The sequence below is a fragment of the Melanaphis sacchari genome, unplaced genomic scaffold (assembly GCF_002803265.2).
Source record: "Melanaphis sacchari strain LSU unplaced genomic scaffold, SCAv2.0 Contig10_pilon_pilon, whole genome shotgun sequence".
Lineage (NCBI taxonomy): Eukaryota > Metazoa > Arthropoda > Insecta > Hemiptera > Aphididae > Melanaphis > Melanaphis sacchari.
This window is the reverse complement of record NW_020270420.1, coordinates 3,733,684-3,754,298: the sequence shown is the minus strand read 5'-3', so window position 1 is coordinate 3,754,298 and position 20,615 is coordinate 3,733,684. Positions and strand designations below refer to the sequence as shown.

Below are 20,615 nucleotides of genomic sequence, written 5' to 3'. Positions count from 1 at the left end.
TTTTAACTTTGTCAATTACTAAAAGATTACTTATCACTTTTTGGCGTGTCACCCATAATTTAAAATGTCGTCTTATTTAAATTGAGTGAATGTTGTATACTTCTTTTTTAATACACCATGTTACTGGGTATTACTTTAAAGTTGAAAAATATTCAACTTAACGACATATAGTTTCCCCCCCCCCACCGTGTTTAACCAACAGCAAAGGAGGATTTGTTTGAACAATACTCCTTTTAGCGTACAGTTATTGTAGTCAAATAGTCTTCAATTGTATCAGTATTATTTTTAAATTTTTTTTAAATGTGAAAGATCACACTGGGTAATGGTTAACTTTTAACCAGAATTATTTAGGTGTAATTTAATTGTTTGAAATCGATTTATGCTTTAGATAGAATATTAACATTATAGGTATGTATCGTTACATAATATTGATTTATATTTATTATATTTTTCGTTACATCTAATATTACTAGATTATAGTTATAAATAATAAACTGTAAATAAGGTCTTTTGAAGGTGCGTAATACGATTGGACATGGTAATTTATTATGCTTGTATTTTTGATTGAAAAATTGATTCCTATAGCTAACAGAAATGTAAATAATTTACATATCAAACTTCAACTTCTGTGGTGAATCACATCCATTTTCCCTTTTAGACAAACATTTATGTGCGTTAAAATGTCAAAATAAAATAAAAATATGAAATAAAATACTTTTATACTATTCATATACATTTATATATGTATAATGTATATACAATTATTTTATATTAATTAAATAAAATTCACCGAAAATCAACTTAAAGTGATAAATACTCTTTGTTTACAAATTTTACGATAAAATTAAGCTACTTTTAATATTTAAATAAGTAGGCGATATTATTAATTTAGAAAACTGGCTTAAAAATATGTTAGTTCATTTTTTTGTGACACAGTATGTAAACAGTATTATAAACATTAATAAAGATACGTAAAACATTATAGTTTTCATACATATAAATGAACTAAAATTTATAGTCAGTTTTTTTAAATAACTACTAATTTATTCCATAAAAAATGTTTAATAACTATTTATCATTGATAACTTATTAAATAAGTGAATAAAAAATTCTAATTTTTTAAATTATTTCTGAAAAATGACATTGATGTATACGTATAGTATATTTCGCACTTAAAAACTGGCTCATAATGCAATTAATTTTGATTTGAATGTGTAAAACTGATGGATATGATAAATTTAAAACTACCTACCTACGTTTAAAAACCACTATATTAAAAAAAAAAAAAAAATGGTTAAAGTTAAAAGGTTTTTTTTTTTTAAAGTTATTTACAATTAAAACCCTATGTTGATTTTTTACAATGGCTGTATTTTATAATCCATGAACTTTTGCCAATTCAAGCTTACTGAGGATTGTTACTATACTTATTTAAGTTTTTAAACCATACATTATTATTTATTAATGTTTTTAAATTTCAAATTTTAGATTATACATAATATGTTAAAAAAAAAAAGTAATAATAATAACAAAATTTAGTTTCAGTTTATCTAGAACAATAATTGTAATTTACAAAAAATAAAAATAAATATTATTTAACAGGTATAAAATCGTTAAAATATTCATTAAAACTTTATTAAGTAAAAATGTTTCTTATAAAAAGGTCTATCATCGGCTTTAATATATTTCTCATTGATTGTATTAATTAAAAAAGTTTTGTTTCACATTTTTTTTTTTTAATTGAAAATTTCATGTGGAGTAATGCTAACTAGATATAAATGTTATGTAATGTGATACAAATTAAGTGATTAAATAACTATTAATAATGTATTTTAGTTATATATAAAAATAATAAATTAATTCGAAAACTACTGTCAAGACTTGTCAAAACACCGTTTGTTTAAAGTGAATTTTTAACATATTTAGCACTGAAAAAAAACTTGTGTTTTTTATTATTTTATTATTTTAATATAATCCATTAAAATAAATTTACTTGTATAAATATTTAATATAACAGCCATAAAATCGTATTTATAATCTAAATAAATAATCATAGTACAAATTTTAAAGTCAACAAAAATAACTGCTTTGAATACATGAATTTTGTTTGCTCATTTTGAAATGATAATATTTTATTTAATAATAAATATCTATTCAGTATATACGTACGCGAGATATATGAATAGAAAAAAAAATAAAACGACAAAATATTTTAAAAGGCAATAATATTACTGATGTTATCGATAAAGACAATACTTTTACCCTGTATTACTTTTAAACATAGAGTGGCCGTTATTATAGGTTAAATATTATTATCAATATTGTATATATATGTATATGTAATACTATTATGTTGTTAAATATTAATTATTATTATTAACAAAATGTACATGAATATAAATATAAACTCCATCGTAATTTGTGCGTTATTTCAATCTCACCTTCGCTCAATATTGAATGTTTGTATCATACAATTTAATCATTTTAACTATTAAAAAATTTAATGAGATTGAAAAGATTGAAAGTTTTTTTACAATATATATATATAACTTTGATTTTTTAATTAAGGCTTATATTCATTGATTTTGCGGGTAGACATATGAAATTAAAGTTTTGTTAACTAAGTGAAATGTTGCAATATATTTAATACGCTCATTCGACTAATACAGTTTGTGCCGTTTGTGGTGGAATTTTCAATACTTATCAACATCGACACTATTGGAAATCTATCATGCCGTAAAGAGTTATTAACTATTTCTTTTGTTTCGTATCATACGGTATATTATTATTATATCGAAATTTTCTACCTTTCCTGTTTAACGAGAAAAAATAATAAATAACCCGAACAAGATCAATTTATGTTTGATCAACTTACAGTCCCCCGGGCAACAATTCACGTGCGTTTGAAAAGATAACTTTCGTCGTCCGCAAAAATCATTTCGTTGGAGATGAATCGAATTTTCAATCTCCGCCTTACTGTCTCTGCATCTTATCCACAATTCTTCAACCACGACCCTCTTCTCTACGGTAATATCCGCTACTTAAGATGTGACCGGGTCGTCTACTGAATGGCTGGCAAATGTGCGCAAAGAAAAAAAGTATAAATGGGATAAAAAAAAAAAAAAAAAAAAAGAATGAAAAATTAAAGCGTCATAATTTCCCTCTTGTGTGGCAACATTGGTCTAAAGGTTTTTTGCCGGAGACGACCGAGAGATTTCGATTCACTTGTGTACATTCAATTTGTGCCCTCCGGTCAGCACTTAATCTCTAACTAGATATAAAAATAAAAAAAAAAATAAATAAAAAACATTACCTGAAGGCTACGTGTTTGTTCAGATTCCGGGGAAATGTTTGCTTTACGTCCTGTACGCAACTGGGGTAAACATCGTGGAATACATGTATTGCGTCATCATATAAATATTATATTGTGTGTACGTAGGGTACCTTTGCATTGTCGTAAGCACAACGCGATTACATATGCCAGTATCGGGCTTTCCGTACGAGTGGCAACATAATATAATACCATATCATGTCAGACAGATTCATTCCGGTCACTTTTATCATATTTTCTCTTGCCGCAGGTACAAACGTCTTTTATCCTCGAATACTTATTATACTATATAAATACATAATTACTATTATACTTCCTAGCTGAACCTATTGTAGGTATAATGTATATGATTCATAATATTATAGTAATCACATTTGTTACATATAACTACACGTAAGACGTTTAGAGGTGTTATCATAAAGTGTAGATATAGTTAAAAAATAATACTTTTCAACGACATAAAAATTATTACTTTTATTATTATTATTACTGATTCATTATCGTATCATAGAGGTAGTGTGTTAGACATTACAATTGATTGTTTTTTAACGAACTAATAAACATTATTAACAATTTTAATTTAAAATTGTTTTTATTATTAATAATATTAGAAGCGTATTACTCTTTCGAGTATTTTATCTGCTTTACGTAGATAGTTATTTATTTTTTACGAGAATTACATCAGCTAACTTTGAAGTATCGTTTTTATAATACTCGAGAAATACTAATAAATTATTTCTGGTATTTGTTAGTTACTATGCGCTAACGTTGATTGATCGTATTCCACTTATTGTTTACCCATAATAATTTGTAATTTCCCTAGGTATTTAAAATAACATTTTCATTTAATTTTAGCGTCTGAACTTACATCATTGTTATTAACTTTACATTTTTATTATTTGATATTTTTATAACAGAAGTATTTAACTTAAGTTATCAGTGTTGTGTGATTATGATCAAAACTAAAAATAAATTACTGTTTGTTTGTTAACACGAAAAGCAACTGAAAACTAGACGATTTATGTGTAAGTTTACGTATTTTCGAATATAAAACACTTATTTTTGTTAAACATACTCACAGAAAAAACCACTTCAAAGAATAAGGTGGTTAAACTTTATTTTATAGTTCGTGTTTTTCTTTTTAATAAAACCAATTAGAACAAAGTATAACCTCAGTACCCCATGCGGTATGTTATATAAGTACATATACTATGGCAAAATTCGTGGGCGTGATATATTTTCATCATGATCCTTTGCATGTTAAAAACCCTTTGGAATTCGAAACGTTGAACCCTTGATCTTGACCCTTGTGTTTTGTACACCTTATTTCATTTATTTTTTTATGTTGAAAGGGGGTGAGGCGCATACGTTTTCCAGTTCAGTCGTCGTCGATTAATATGTTCGGTAAAAGGGGCTACTTTGAACGGTTAGGTTAAGGAAATGTGAAATTCACAGGAAAAGAAGGTAGAGGGGGTTAATGGAAATATATTTATATATATAATATTATATTATATACTTATATATATATATTATAATAATATAATATAGACCCCCCTCCAAATAATTCCCGGTGGAATTTATTGTCAGACATGATTTAAATTTATTCTGCAGTCTGTTGGGTCTGGAAATGGATGATTTAAAAATATATACCTACGCCAAAATGTTTACTTTTAAAATGACTTTTCATTGCTCTCATTCAAGTATAAAAATATTTATTTAAAGTTTTCCATCAAATAAAAATGGTTTTTTTATTTTTTTTTTATATGAATCCAAATAAAATATTCTAAACATTAAACTTGTTTGGAACATAAACTGACTGAATGATAAAAAGTCTTAAAACAGTATTCATATTTTATTCTAATATTTATACAAATTACAAACATAGTATATGCTTACATATTTTTAAAACCTTAAGTTATTCTTATGATTTTATGATTTTAAGTCTTAGCAGTTAGCACATAATATTAATTTAATTTTGTTCCATAGCTGATGCTGCATCTCAACAAAATAAAATGTTTTTGGCTGAAAGTTTAATGCTTCATGGTTTACCGGGTCATGTAAACATATTACAACCAATTTCTGTATGTCAGTACTCAAATAAACCAACCGCGATATTATATCCGTTCAGTAATAAAGGAAATCTTAAAAGGTAAATAATAATATTTTATTTACATTAATGTGATTATGTTTGTGCTAGACTACATTTATAAAACAATACATGTGTTGCAGGTTTCTATGCGATTGCAAAAGGAAAAATAACGACTACTACAACTTAACCACAAAAGACATTGTTAACATGGCTGTACAACTCTGCTTAGGTAGTGTATTCCTTCACAGCCAAGGTATCTGTCACAAGGATATAGCTGCCAGGAATTGTGTGTAAGTATACAACATAATGAATATAGCATAATAATAGATTTAACAGTACAATACCTTTGACATTTAATTATTAATCAATCTCATCTTATACAAAATTTAAACTTACAATTGAAATGAAAATAAAATAGTTTGAATTTAAAAATATATACGCATAGAATGTAATGAAATATTTACGTAAAGATTGAAACAAAATAAGGAATATTAACAATAAATAAAGACATGAAACTTTGGTCTGAAAAAAATAGAATTATTTATATTCCTACACTTGTTTCTGTGAACTTAATTTTGCTAGGTTTGCATGTGTGATAATAGTAACAGAACATAATTTTGACATCCTTTTAAAATTGTCTGTTCTTGACAATGCCAAGAATAATGATATACATAAATTAGTTTGGATAGAACTTTTTTTTTTAAATTTTTTATTCCTTTGTAAATGTTTAACCCCCGTTGATTTCATTTCAAGTTCAGACATTATATTTATTTATATTTCAATAAACACTACTACCTAAATCAATAATCTGTGCAATGAACTTTATGTAAAAATTATTTTGTGACATAAAAACGGCATTTTTTTATAATATTTTAGTACTTATTTGATATTTTTATAAAGAAAAATGCAATTTAATTTTTAGTTAAAATATTCCAGTAAAATACATTAAAAAAAAAAAACCTTTTTGAAAATTTAGATTAATAAAAAAATCTATATGATAATAAAGTTTGATTAAAATAAAACTATGTTTTCACAGTCGAATAAAAATGTTTAGTTAAATGTGTTTAAGTTAATTTATATTAAGCATTTTGGTATTTTATTAAATATCAATTGCGATTTATTAAGATAAAATTGAAGAAATATTTTAATATAAATTTAAAGTCGTTATTAATATCTAATTATTTTATATTGTTTTATTTTTTTTTTTAATGTCATGGTAAGCGATAAAAAAAATGATCATTAACTTTTACATCTTATGCTTTTGATATAAAATGTAATAATCTAACAAATGTATACTGTAGGGAAAATATTACATACATTTAATATTCTCTTTAAAAAGCTGAAGGGTTGCTATATATTGATTTTAATACACGAGTCTCGCTCTTAACACTAGATCAAGAATGCAATAAGTTCTAAAGAGGGTGATTATCATACTTTGAAATTCTATAGAGGTCGTATCATAAATTATTATTACCCCTGGAAATTATTTTAAACAATTTAATAACATAATAATATTATAGACATCAAACTATTTCAATTTTAGCAAACAAAAATAATAAAAATGTAAATATTCTTTAATATGTAAATTTATAATTTGAATTTTGTTCTATTGAATATTTCAAAAACATTGTCTAAAAAGAGTTAAAATTTTTTTGGAACAAATCCATATTAAGTTCTTTTTAAAGAGAGTTAAAGAGGTTTAGCAGGTGCGCGCTATAAATGAGTTACTGCAAGTTATTTCAAAAGTTTCCCCTATCTTTACGTAATCGTTTGTCCATAATTCCTTTAAGCCTGTTTAAATCTATAATTTCGGCCGCCATGTAAATTATAATCTATATTACAATAACAGTATGTGTGTTTGTGTGTGCGTATTTAGCGTGGACGAAAAGTTGCGAGTCAAATTAGCCGATAGCGGATTGTCTAGAGACCTGTTTCCTGATGATTATTCATGTCTAAACGACAACGAAAATCGACCCATAAAGTGGATGGCCCTTGAAAGTATCACTTTACGCACCTATAACGGTGCCTCGGACATAGTAAGTTATGCTGAATATTATTTTTATATTTATTTATCAATAATAACTGGAAATAAATATATTCTTACTCTAAAATTGCTCTAAAATTACTCTAAAATTGTCAATGTTTATAACTTCAGAACAATAGATTTTGAAAATTTTGCCAAAGAAAAAATAATGTACTTGAACCAAAATATGCTTTTAAGTGTGGTTGTTTAATTAATGTTACTTAGAATAAATTTTTAATATTAGATTATTCGATTAGTAAATATTAGTAAATAGTAAATACGCATAGTTTGTATCTATCATTACTAAATGTTCTAATTATTTTTATTACTAACTCATAAATAGTATAATAGTACGTATACTTCGGTTTACTGGAAAATTTAATAATTAAAATGCTTTTATGTTTAACAATTGATTATTAATTACTATTCTATATTTTTATTGTATTCAATCGTAAATTGTACCTTACATTATAAAAGTACCTGGTGTATTGACATAATACAATTAATAAATAAAAAAAAGAATTCTATCATATTTTTTCTAATTGTAAAAGTTTCTGTATTATACTATAGAACAATAATCTTTTTATCAACTACATTCTATTAAATAATTAAACGCAATGTCTTGTTCTTCTTAATATTTATTTTATTCATTCATTTATAATAAGTTATAATTATTATGAATTTATTCTTAAAACTAATGAAGTATTTTTTTTTTTTGAAATATATAATTATATTAAAACATTGTCAAGTTCTTTTGATTTTAATAATATTAACGATGAATACTTTATAATAATCTTTCAAACTAAAAAATTATCTAGGTATATAATTAATCTAAAAAAAAATATTTAAATAATATCGTACATTATAAATTCGAACTACTTAACCTTTCAAAAATTAAAGCTATGTGGCATACAATGCGTTTAAAAACAAAAACTTTTACAGGAATGTCGATCCTTGTAAAAAAAAAAAATATTTATATAATTAAATTTTAATAAATTAACAATAATAATATATTTATATATATATATTTTTTTTTATATATACATGAATAAATAATCTATTGAAAAAAAATATTCAATAGTTATTTTATCTAAATAATTATATGGAAATATACTAAATATTTATTTTATAATTTAAATACAGTTATTGAATATTGTTGATAAAACAACTATTATTTAAATTGTTATTCTAATTTAGACTTGTGTTTATTAACACAGATTTCAATATTTTAGGTATTTTGAGTCGGTTAATTTGTGATTACATAAGACGAAAAATCAATATAATTTAAATAAAAAAATACAGGAATAAAATACTATTTTAGCGATTTTCTGTTAAATTTAAAAACAAGGATTAAACGAACCGTTTATTATTATTTTTTTTATGCAAATTGTCTTAACAGTACCTTTTAAATTAATATCATAAGGGGGACACATAATGTGATATTTGATTTTCTGGAATTTTCTTAAGCTGATTTAATACTTAGTTAAATTGTTTATTTGTATTTATTTTAGTTTTTCATCTCAATTATATTGTTAGTTTGGTTTTTATAATTTTGCAAACTTTGATCTAATATATCGGTTTAGCATATTAAATTATTTGATATAATAGTTAGTGCCATTATAAAGTAAATGAATATAATAAAGACAATTTAGAATGTAAAATTAAAGATTAGTTATTACGAGTTTATTATATAATAACAGTTTTAATTTATTTTAAATAATATTTTTCTATATAAATAAAGGTAATAACGTATGTTTTTAAAGACATAAGGAATTGGCTGTATAAAAAAAACATCAATTAAAACCAATGTAAATTAAAATATAACGTTTTTACCTAATTACGAAATATGTTTATTTTAGTGGTCGTTTGGTGTTTTGCTCTGGGAACTTGTGTGTTTAGGTGCTCAGCCCTACTCAGAAATTGATCCGTATGATCTGAGCCTTTACTTACAAGAAGGATACAGGCTATCGCAACCAATCAACTGCCCGGACGACCTGTGAGTACTTATGGAACAAAAAAACATACCATTAAACTACATTAATCTGGAAACTACCCTACCAAAGGGTTTTCACAGTGGGGTTATTATTTTTTTTTTTATTCACTTAACTCTAACGGGAGTTTCAATCTTAACGAGCTATTCAATGGAAGCGGGATAACAACCCTAAAGTAATCGGATGCCCTAAAACAAAAGCAGATAATCTAGTTTTCCAGGGTTTTAATTGTGAACCAATTATTGTTATTGTTATTATTATTATTATTGTTGTTGTTATTTATACTCATATATTATTACAGGTTTGGGATGATGACATTCTGTTGGCTACCCAGCCCGGAGGAACGACCATCATCCGCTCAAGTATTGGCGTGTTTACAGGACTTCCAAAAAACTCTTAACCAGTTTATCTAAAATAGACTTTCCTTTATTTTACTATTTATAATTTTTTATATGTTTTGTTAAATATGTTGATGTACATTAAGTTACTTACGATATACGATTAGAGGTGCTATGTATGTAAGCGTTAAACATTATTTTGGAGAAAACTTTTTTTTTTAATGAACAATGACAAAAATAAATGGGAAATCACAAGATGGCGGAAGATGGTGAAAAATAAAACTGCCATTTATTACATGTTTAAGTAAAACAATTCAATTATTTAAATTTTAAACATATTTGTACGTAAATATTATATACCTTTATGTGTACATTTTTTTAATTGCATGAACAGAAAATATATGTTTTTTTGATGTTTTTATTAATTCTATTGTGAATATTGTTTTTTTTTCTTAAACTCAATTTCACCCAGAAATTAAAAAAAGCTATTAATAATTTATTCAGTAGATTGAGTATTTTGTAAAATTATATACTACTACTATATCGGATATCATAACGTACTTCAATATGTTTCGAAAATATTTCATAATAGTTATATTAATATTATAATTATTAAGTAGTTCTATGGGTCAAATTAATAATGTTACTTCTATAACATTCCAAAACTGCTCAGATAGTATAATATAATTGCATCTTATTGGGGTAAACTTCAGAAAATTGTAATGCATTATACGCATAAAATATCTAAAATAAAAAAAACCAACAATTGTCGCTATTCGATATAATACGAGTATATCGAATAGTAATTAACATTCATAAAGCATATTATAATTTCTTCGTGATCATTTTTTTTTTCTAATTAAGTAGTTTTAAAATATGTTTTTTGAAAATTATTTCTAAGAGACCACAATTATTTTAACTCTTATAACTGCTTGGTTTACTTAAACTTAAAATTTAAAAAAAAAAAAAATTTACATTCACATTTCTTAATAATCTGGGATAATTTATTTATAAAATGGCTTTAGATAATATGTGAATTTATTTTTAAATTTTAGCTTCTTATTTTCGCTAACTATGGAAGAGTCAAAAATTTAAATAACAAATAGGAAATAATTTTAATATAGTTAGTGCATATGAGGATAGATACGGACAACTTTAATATTTAACAGATATGCTTAAACACACAATCGACTTTAATTTCATATTTGTTATCACTAATTAACTGTGTTAATATTACGAATACATTTTTGAATGCCAATGCAAATTCATCCATGTTTCTGCAGGTAATGTATCATTTATATTTTTGGATCAGTGGAATTTTCTCGTCAGTAAATAATAACTCGATAATAACAATTCAAAAATAATAACGACTGAGGACGTGCACTGTATTGAATAAATTATTGAAAAATCACCATGGGTAATTATTATCAAACGGTCAACATTGCAAAGGTTTTTTTTTACGCATACATATTATATAGTGCATAATACATACTGTGTACTATTATACATCAAACTTCGAGTGGAATAATTTATACTGCATGAATTTAAATCTGCATTTACGGTACCGACGTGCATATTTTTAGTTTTAATTGGAATGGAACTATTCGCACATAAATATATAATACGTATGTGTTCATGTATTTATTTGATTATTTTTTGTCGAGTATTCCCAATATGTTGAACATCAAAATCAAATGCACTCAGACAGCCCTAATCGGGAAAAGTGTGTAGAGGAGAGGAGCATAGGAATAATTTCGTTTTATTGGCCGATGTATAAAGTTTAATGACGTCGAACCGTTAAAAGAGCAATGGTGGTCGGTGCACAGTGAAAAGTATATATAGTTAGTAGGCCTATTATAATCTGTATGTATGTAGGCAAAGGTAAAAAAAAAAATGGTATAAAATATATAACATTATTTGATTACTATTATTATTATTATTATTATTATTATTATTATTATTTATTACTTTTTTCAAATGAGTTGCAGAAATATATTACCATATTACACGAGAACTCGATCTACAGATAAATAAAAAAAAAAAAATTGTTGGCAATGCTGTGGAGAAGGGAAAAAGAGTTTGCCGATACGTATAATAAATACATAACAATATGTAAAACGATTTCAACGATTTTCATTTTTTTTTTTTTACATGTTCATTATTATTATGCACTCGTGTATTAAACGAAATATATTATTATGCCTATATTGGGTTGCGAATTTAGTCGTTTTAGTCCCAAGTACACATAAAAATGGACTCGAAAACACGCCAAGTGTACATTTAACAATAATAATAATAATAATAATCGCTGTATTAATTTGTTGAGCAAACATAACGATTATATTATTCGGTCGAGCAGTATTAATCATTCACTGCCTACACGCTGCCCATATCCCAGCACCAACACTGTCGCTCATGTCTCATCCACCAACCACCAACATATATTTTATATGGTTTCTCTCTCACCCTCGATGCCATCTCCCCATATATTGCCACTCGAACTCTACGCCGACGATCTCTCTTTCTCTCTAGCGGTAATCGTGGAATCAGGGCGTATGCTGCTGGACACGTATGTATGTATATAACATCCCTTTCATACCGAAATTTCAATGATGTACACTCACGATACACTACAGAAGGTATATATTACTCTATTCTCATTCTATATAAACTTACACATACAGCATGTAAACTATAAATAATAATGTAGTTTGAAGTAGTAAAATTCAATTTGTTCAAACCACATTGTTTGTAGTGTGTACCTATTAAAGTAACTATGGCTTTTAGTGACAACGCGTATAATAAATGTATTTACAATATACACAGAGGGTGATTTGAAAAAAATGCTCACCTTTTTTTCGTCTTATAAATTTGCAGTTATTTAAGATCTGATTTTTTAATTTTTTAAAAACACTTAGATACCATACATTTTGAGTTTTTTTTGTACTACTTAAGAGAAGACTTGTGGAGATACAAGCTTTTCTATTTCAAATGATAACTTCTCTTTTCTACTGTATATTTTTCTGAGAATGTTGACGTATCAAAATCAAAATTAGAAAAAGTAGTTTTTGGGTTATTTAATTATGTGAACTAAACATAATAAGTTCATGGTAATAAGATTAAAAGATATGGTAATATCAAAAACAACTTGTATTAATCTATCATAATTTATAATTTATAAAAATGGTATAAGGATAATAAATACTATATCCAATATTTATATATTTCGTATTTTATTTAAAACCATTTTTAAAAACTATTATCCTTAATATAAACATTTTAATAACTAAAAAATTATTCGTTTTAATTCTGAATTAGATACATCAACGTTTTCCAAATAATAATTCAATAAATAACTTACGTTAATATAGGGGGTTCTTATTTGTAAAATGAAAATTTGTATCTCCTATTAGTACAAAAATGTCTCAAGCATTTGAAAAAATTTGTTATTAAACGAAAAATTAGATTGAGTATACTAGTGAATCCTACTATATAATATATATATATATATTATATATATGTTGAATCAACTTGGTAAAGGTAGAAATATTGTTACACGTACAGTGATTATTAAATTGGTTAAATTAAATATAACGAAATACAGAATATTATACTCGAGATATATATTATATATCACGTAGAACCTAAACGGAATATAGTAGGTAAAATCATAATGTATAATAATATTACGTATAAGTTAAAAATAGATATAATAGTCTTTTCATTGCTTTTAAATCGCTTTTGTTAATTTTTACAAAAAATTAAATACGTTTTTTTTCCATTATTGTTCAAATTTAGTGTTGATATTTCAAGAAAGTTTTTCTATGGTTAAAGTTCTAAAAAGAGTAAATAGAATCAATTTAAATATGATTGAAATATTTTAATGTATTTTTTTTTTCTAAAGGATTTTGTTCGTTTTTTTTGTGTCGGTTTCGTTATTATTTTTCTTTAATATTTTTTTTTCAACTAAAAATAGTGCATCTTTGACAATATGTCAATATATTTCTATTTATTTCATTTATAGTTTTAAATATAATTTAAATCTGAGGTATCAGAAGATATTTAATCGTTTCACAGTAGAAATCATTAGACTGTGTATAATATATATGTATATAATATACCATAATAAAGAAAAAATGGAAAGTTATGGGGTGAAGAATATAATAAACTTTAGAAGTTGGGACAAAGACGTGAATTGGAAAACCGATTATCGGTTCTGTGAATTTGCCAAATGTGAAAGGCACTTTGAGAACTAAGTTTTCCAACTGCATTCAAATTTAAGAAGCCCAAGTTTAAAATGGGATTTTGTTTATTAAAAAGTACGAATTAACTTAGAGTGTTTTTGAGTTATTAATACTCTATATTTTACTATAATTTAAAAAATTATTCATATATATAAGTTAATAGTTGTATTACATATTACATACATATTATAAATTATAATATCCTTAATTAAAATACTTGTGGTAGAATGATCTACCTTAAAAGTGCATGTAATTTAAAAATTATATTTTTTTCTAACATTGTTGTAATAAGGTAGTACATATACTTAAAAAATATTATATGTGATGAAAAAAAAAATTAACAGTAAGGAGTAAAAATAAAAATAAAAATAGCTCAATCAAAGTATTACGTTTATCCAATTGAATACATATATTTTATAATGGTGATTTTATTTATTTAGATACTAATATTTACTGTTCGAATACTAAAATATAATGACACTAGAAGCCGAGAGATATCTAAAATAGTTATGAAAAATATATTTATTTTAAATTATTTTATTTTACTTAAATACATTATAGTTCTTGATCTCGTGTTTGAAAAATAAATATTCTTATTATTTTTATGGAGTCAATAACACAGATACACTCCATAGTTTTTCCACGGATACTGTAAATGGTTAACGTACAACTGTACAAGTGTCTACGGCATCATACGATTGCATTCGCATAAACCATCTATCATTTATAAACTACAAGTCGATATGTTGCTGAGTTTTTTTTTTATTGTATAAAATAGTAAACAATATATATATAAATATATATGCGATATATACTTTTTTTCGTATGCTTTTTACGGATACTTTCAAACAGACTAGTAATCTTTATACCAATAGTACTTTGTTGATTACATTCGTAGAACGATGAATGGATTCTTGTTGACACGAATTGTACTTTTTAATATTGATCATATAAAAGAATGAATGTATATGGCTCTATAAGATGTAGTACTAGAATAATACAATGTGAACTGGTGGCGGTGTTAGCGAAAAAATAGTCAACATGTTAAAATACTTTTGGAAAAATGTTTTCAATTGATTAAATTTAAATTCTTGATAACTTATAATTGTATTAATATTACTTAAGACTGAGCGAAAGCTTAACATAGTGTGATTTTTATTTTTCTAAATATCAATTTTTGGAAAGAAAGATGGTTTGTTTAATATCTTATACTTCTCATGTTTCTGATAAAAATTTAATATATAATGTTTTTTTAAAAAGGTAGTTTTTAGCGTGTTTATGTAACAAGTTAGGATTAACCACCTGAAAACTCCAAAAAACATTTACATTTACCATAAACTTTAATTTTTATTTTATTTTTATGTAATATATACTTTGATGGTATCTGAAACTTTTAATAATTAGTTTATAATACAACATATAAATAGAATATAATTTTTAAATAAATTAGAGTATTTTTTGAGAATTTTATGTATTTTAAATAATTTTAAAAAATGTTGAGATTTTTTTTCAATTTTTAAATACATAATATAATATATACATTTCTAATATAATTATGTATTTTAGTATTAATGCTTGAAAAACGTTTTTATGTTTGATAACTGTATTAAGTCAATAAATTAAAGCAAATAACTTGTATAAATTAATATAAAATAAATAACTATAACCTAATTAATATTCTATTGATTTTAACAAGTATATTATTCTCGTATAAATCGTAAAATTTAAATCAACGGTTTAGTAATAAAAAACTTATATTTTTATTTCTAGACGTTGCTTATTTTTATACATAATACAATATGTGAGTACAAAAAACCCCTAACCAATAATATCCCTTATTGTATTCAGGTCTCAGAGTAAGCGAAAATACTTAAAAATACACTCACATCGTTATAAAACTACACTGCAAACTCTCATTATTATGCCTATCCAACCGTTATATATGTGTAACCATTATCATTTGTGTGTACTTTGTGTAAGACAACCCTTCAGTCAAAAATAATAACGACACACACCAATTAGGCTTACGTTTGTTTCATTCATCATCAATTTCTATCAAGCTGACATAAACATACACATACATACATATATGTATATATATATGAATATTAGCATTATACACAATATACCTATTGCCTACATTATAAATCCAGTCATGTCGAATTGCTTGTCTATATTTTAATCCAACGGGTTTACTATTTGAAATTCTTAATTCTTATAGGAAATTTCGTTTCAAACGTGTCACAACCATCTACATACATTGATTGTTTAATGGTTTAATACATTTATGTTATTTTGAAAACAGACTATACATTTTCCACGTATAATATTTGAACAATGACTAAACAAACAATAATATTCAATAATTATTGATGAATAATACTCAATACAGTGATTGAAAAATTGTTAGAACTATGAATTTATAATACTATTTTGGTCTATGTGCTTAAATATAATCATTTGTTCTAAAAAAAAAATAAAAAAAATATAGCTTAAATAATAAATCACGATAAAAATATATTTAATGATTATGTTATGCAATTGTATGCATAAATAGACAACTTGCTAAAAACTTTTTAATAATAATAACTTCAACAAACTGTATGACTTTATTATAAGTTTATAAGATTATACAATGACGTGTTATTGATCTAACGCAACAGTGTACTTATATTGCCTATTCAAGTCGCCGAATCAGTGTTGTTCTTCGTTCGTGCGTAACTGATCGGTTTTATACCGCTTGGTAAATTTGCAGTAACCTGTTTAAAATAAAACCTGTATAGGGGTGTATAAATTTAATTTTAAAGTTCAAATACATAATAAATTGTATTTCACGCATCATTTCGATTGTGAATTACAGTTATTGGACTGATAAAAATTTGATGTAATAAAATGTAAATATATTAGTATTCATATTTCAGTTGTATTATTTACGGGGGTAAAAAACTTAAACTAACTGTTAATTATTTTTACTGAAGAAGATAATATTAAATATGATAACTAGGTTGTTTGATTGTATGTTTTCATTGATATTTGGTTTTAATTATTTATATTCTATATAATAAACTGAATCCAATAATAATAATTTTGTTCTAAAATGAAATATATGTCATACATTGTATAGACAAACGAATCGTCTGTATGTTATAATTACTAGTAGCACTAAAATAAATCAATAATTCATCAAGCAGTTTATATTTTATTTATTTAATGACATCGCGCTATTCGTGACCTGTCCTTATTAAAAAGTTATTTTTTATAACTCATATTATATGCGTGAATATATGTTTATATAACAATTGAATATTAACAATCAAAAAAAAATTTCTGAAAAATAATGTTATATTTCTATTACATTACGATTTAGTTGTATAGATTAAGAACTCAGAAGCTATTATAAAAATATTGGCATAGCAAAATATCCCAGAGACATTAAAAAAAAAATAAATAATATAAACAATTTAAAATAATTTCCACAATGCAGACTATCGAGTGTAAATATATATACTATAAATATTCAATGTACGGACGAATGACTACTGGTGTTTATAAATAAAATATATTATTTATTTTTAAATCCGTATTTGTCGGTTTAAACGACAGCATATTATTATACTCTATATAATATCTATATCGGGTAGTGGAAGGGGATTTTTTTCTTTCTTTTATGATTATTTTTCAGCTGTTAATTTTTATACTCACAGCTCAACGTCGGGTGTTGGTGTTTGTGCGTTTGAAATGGGTGAAGAGAGAAAGAACACGAGAGGGGTAGTTTATTATTTAGTATTATTATTGCAGCTCGCTATTATAATCCAAACGGGCGTTTTGTAAACATCAGTCCCTCTAATATTTGTGGCGTACCGCAGATTATATAAATCCGATTAAAATATATATTATATATATATATATATATATAATGCGTGCAAAAGAAGTGTTCGACATTGGTCGCGGGACGTGAACTATACATATTAATATATATATGTTAAAGCGATGGCGTGGTAGAGGTAGTGTTTCAATGGACGTGGTTGTAGTTGTGGCGATGACGGTGGAGGTTAAAAGAATTATTGCTTCATGTAATAATAATATATAAGTTCCACCGGCCAAGTTTTAAATTCTACCAGCACCTGTATAAATAGGTACACACACAAACGGGTCGCTATATGTTCAGCAGTGCCATAATATTATATTATTATTATACTAACACTCGATTGTATATTGTACTTGGTTTTTGCGGGTTCGAAAAACTTTTTCGCAGCCTGTCGATGACAGTTTACTAATGGATTTCGCACCCTCGAGCGCCCGTCGAAGAACGGTCGTCTGGTCGACCGCACCGTATACAGTTTGATACGATAATGATATCCACCGTAAACCTATTTCGAATAGAAAATCGACTTAACCCTAAAATATAAATTATATTTAATATATATATATATATATATATATATATATATATATATATATATGTATATATTGTTTTATACATATGAAATATGAGCAATATTAATCGATGGCATTTTTATTCAATCCGCGTTTTCATATTATTATTGTAACATTCCGAATTTAATAAAAATACAATACGATATGTAATTGTTAAGTATATACATTATAATTATACCTAGCTAAACGTAAATCACATATGTAATTTGTTTTATTACCAAAGGTAAGTCCTATTGTTTTAAATTATGACAGGGTTGTTATCGATAATTAATCAAACCTACCTATATTGTAAACGATAAGTTGAATACTAAACAGTATTTATTATGGTTTGAAATTAATCACACGACAATTGAATTGCTAAATTACAATTTAAAATTACTGTTCATAGAATTTTCGTTATTATAATACACAAGTTTATATTGTCGACAAAAAATACAATAACAAGCGAAGAGAATAATCGAGTTATACAAGTATAAACATAAGTATTTATTAATATTTTATTATATTTCATCAATCGATTTTTTTTTTTTTTCATAAAGAGTTAAATTGAATAAATAAAATTGAATATACGCATATAAAACTTTATTCCGTTTACTTGTAGATATTTAAGAGTCTGAATAAAGCGTGTTATGTATTTCATTGTAATTTACAATTATAATTATTATATTTTAATTTTCTACTATAAAGTATAAACCCTTTCTCAGACAAAAAGAACGCTCCAAAAGTTTTTTACAACGCGTTTTATATATTGGAAAACTGGCACAATATTCATTTTTATAGTATGATAGGTATTCTGAATAGATTTTTTATACAATTTTTTCGCTAGTTTCCGTATGAAAAAATTACATAAAAATATTAAAAAATGTATAAATTATAAAAAATTATAAAATAATAGTATGTATGAGTGAATCGTTATATTAAATTTTTAAATGTTTAAATTCATAGTTCATGAAAAAATCTATATTTTATCGCACTAATTTAATCTATATAAAAAATAAACAATTTAAAAAAATATTGTCTATGAATACAAATTTGTTAATAATTTATTTTTTCAGTATAAATAGTGACATTTATTTATTTTTCAGATTATCATTAGCGTTTAATAAAAATGAATTGCAACTCATCGATTGGATGATATAATATAAATAATAAGGTAAATATAATATATACAAATATTAATACATAATTTAAACATATTGCAATAAAATGTATAATATTAAAATAAATATGACAACAAAGAATAATATTATATATTATAGAATAAAATCTACAGATGCTTTAATAATAATTAAAAGACTAAATAGTAATAATGTACATTACAGTAAATATCGTTTATGCAATACAGCGATAATAAAATAAAATAAATGAAGAGGTTAATTTATGAAATTAAATCAAAAAAATTTGAATAATGATGCATCATTTATAGGATTGTTATTATTTAAATTGTTATTATTAGGTATTTACTTTATAAAGCTGAGTGAAACAAAAGCATAAAAATATTTAGAAAGAGTGAAATAGTAACACTGTAGCTGATTTGATATATCAAATTGATATATGATTTTTATTAAGAATATGATGGATTCCCATAATACATTTATTAGCGTAGATCTATCCCTCGTAACGACCATAAATATAGCATATCATCTGTCAATCATTTAAAAGCATTAAAACGTTGTATTATAATTGCAAATTAATTCTTATCCATGATAAAAAAATTAATGTACTCTTTTTTTTTTTTTTTATTTACTATTATTCAGCTAATAACAGACACAGTTTTATATTTTTCAGGTGTACAACATATTTAGCATTTCTATTACCTAATATACCTAACCTATTTAACTAACGCATAAATTATTCATAGTAGGTAACACAAATGAAACATTTTAATGCAAATATCCCCAATGTGGTTAATTAAACTATTCTGATTATAATTTAACATAATATTATATTGGTAGGTATTTTTTATCAGTGGTTAATTGAAAATAATGGTAACATAATACAATCACTATTATAATTCCTATTTTTTTATAGGAATTAAATCATGTAGTATATACTTATCTCAACATAATATATTTTTATGAATAAAACTAGGAATGGTTTTTATTTTAAATGCTTCACTATATTATGTACTATCACAATTGATGATGATGGATAATATTGATATA

At 24.6% G+C, this 20,615-nt stretch overlaps 1 protein-coding gene across 1 annotated transcript in view; it reads left to right on the top strand.

Moving 5' to 3' along the window:
* Nucleotides 1-10,113, top strand: part of LOC112603609 (tyrosine-protein kinase Dnt-like) — a 68,383-nt gene extending 58,270 nt beyond the window's left edge. Inside the window, exons 8-12 of the mRNA XM_025352273.1 lie at nt 5,315-5,477; nt 5,558-5,707; nt 7,294-7,453; nt 9,300-9,436; nt 9,733-10,113. Coding sequence (XP_025208058.1) covers nt 5,315-5,477; nt 5,558-5,707; nt 7,294-7,453; nt 9,300-9,436; nt 9,733-9,844 — 722 coding nt within the window. The 3' untranslated portion in view covers nt 9,845-10,113. The remainder of the gene's footprint in view (nt 1-5,314; nt 5,478-5,557; nt 5,708-7,293; nt 7,454-9,299; nt 9,437-9,732) is intronic.
* The last annotated feature ends 10,502 nt before the right edge of the window (nt 10,114-20,615 follow it).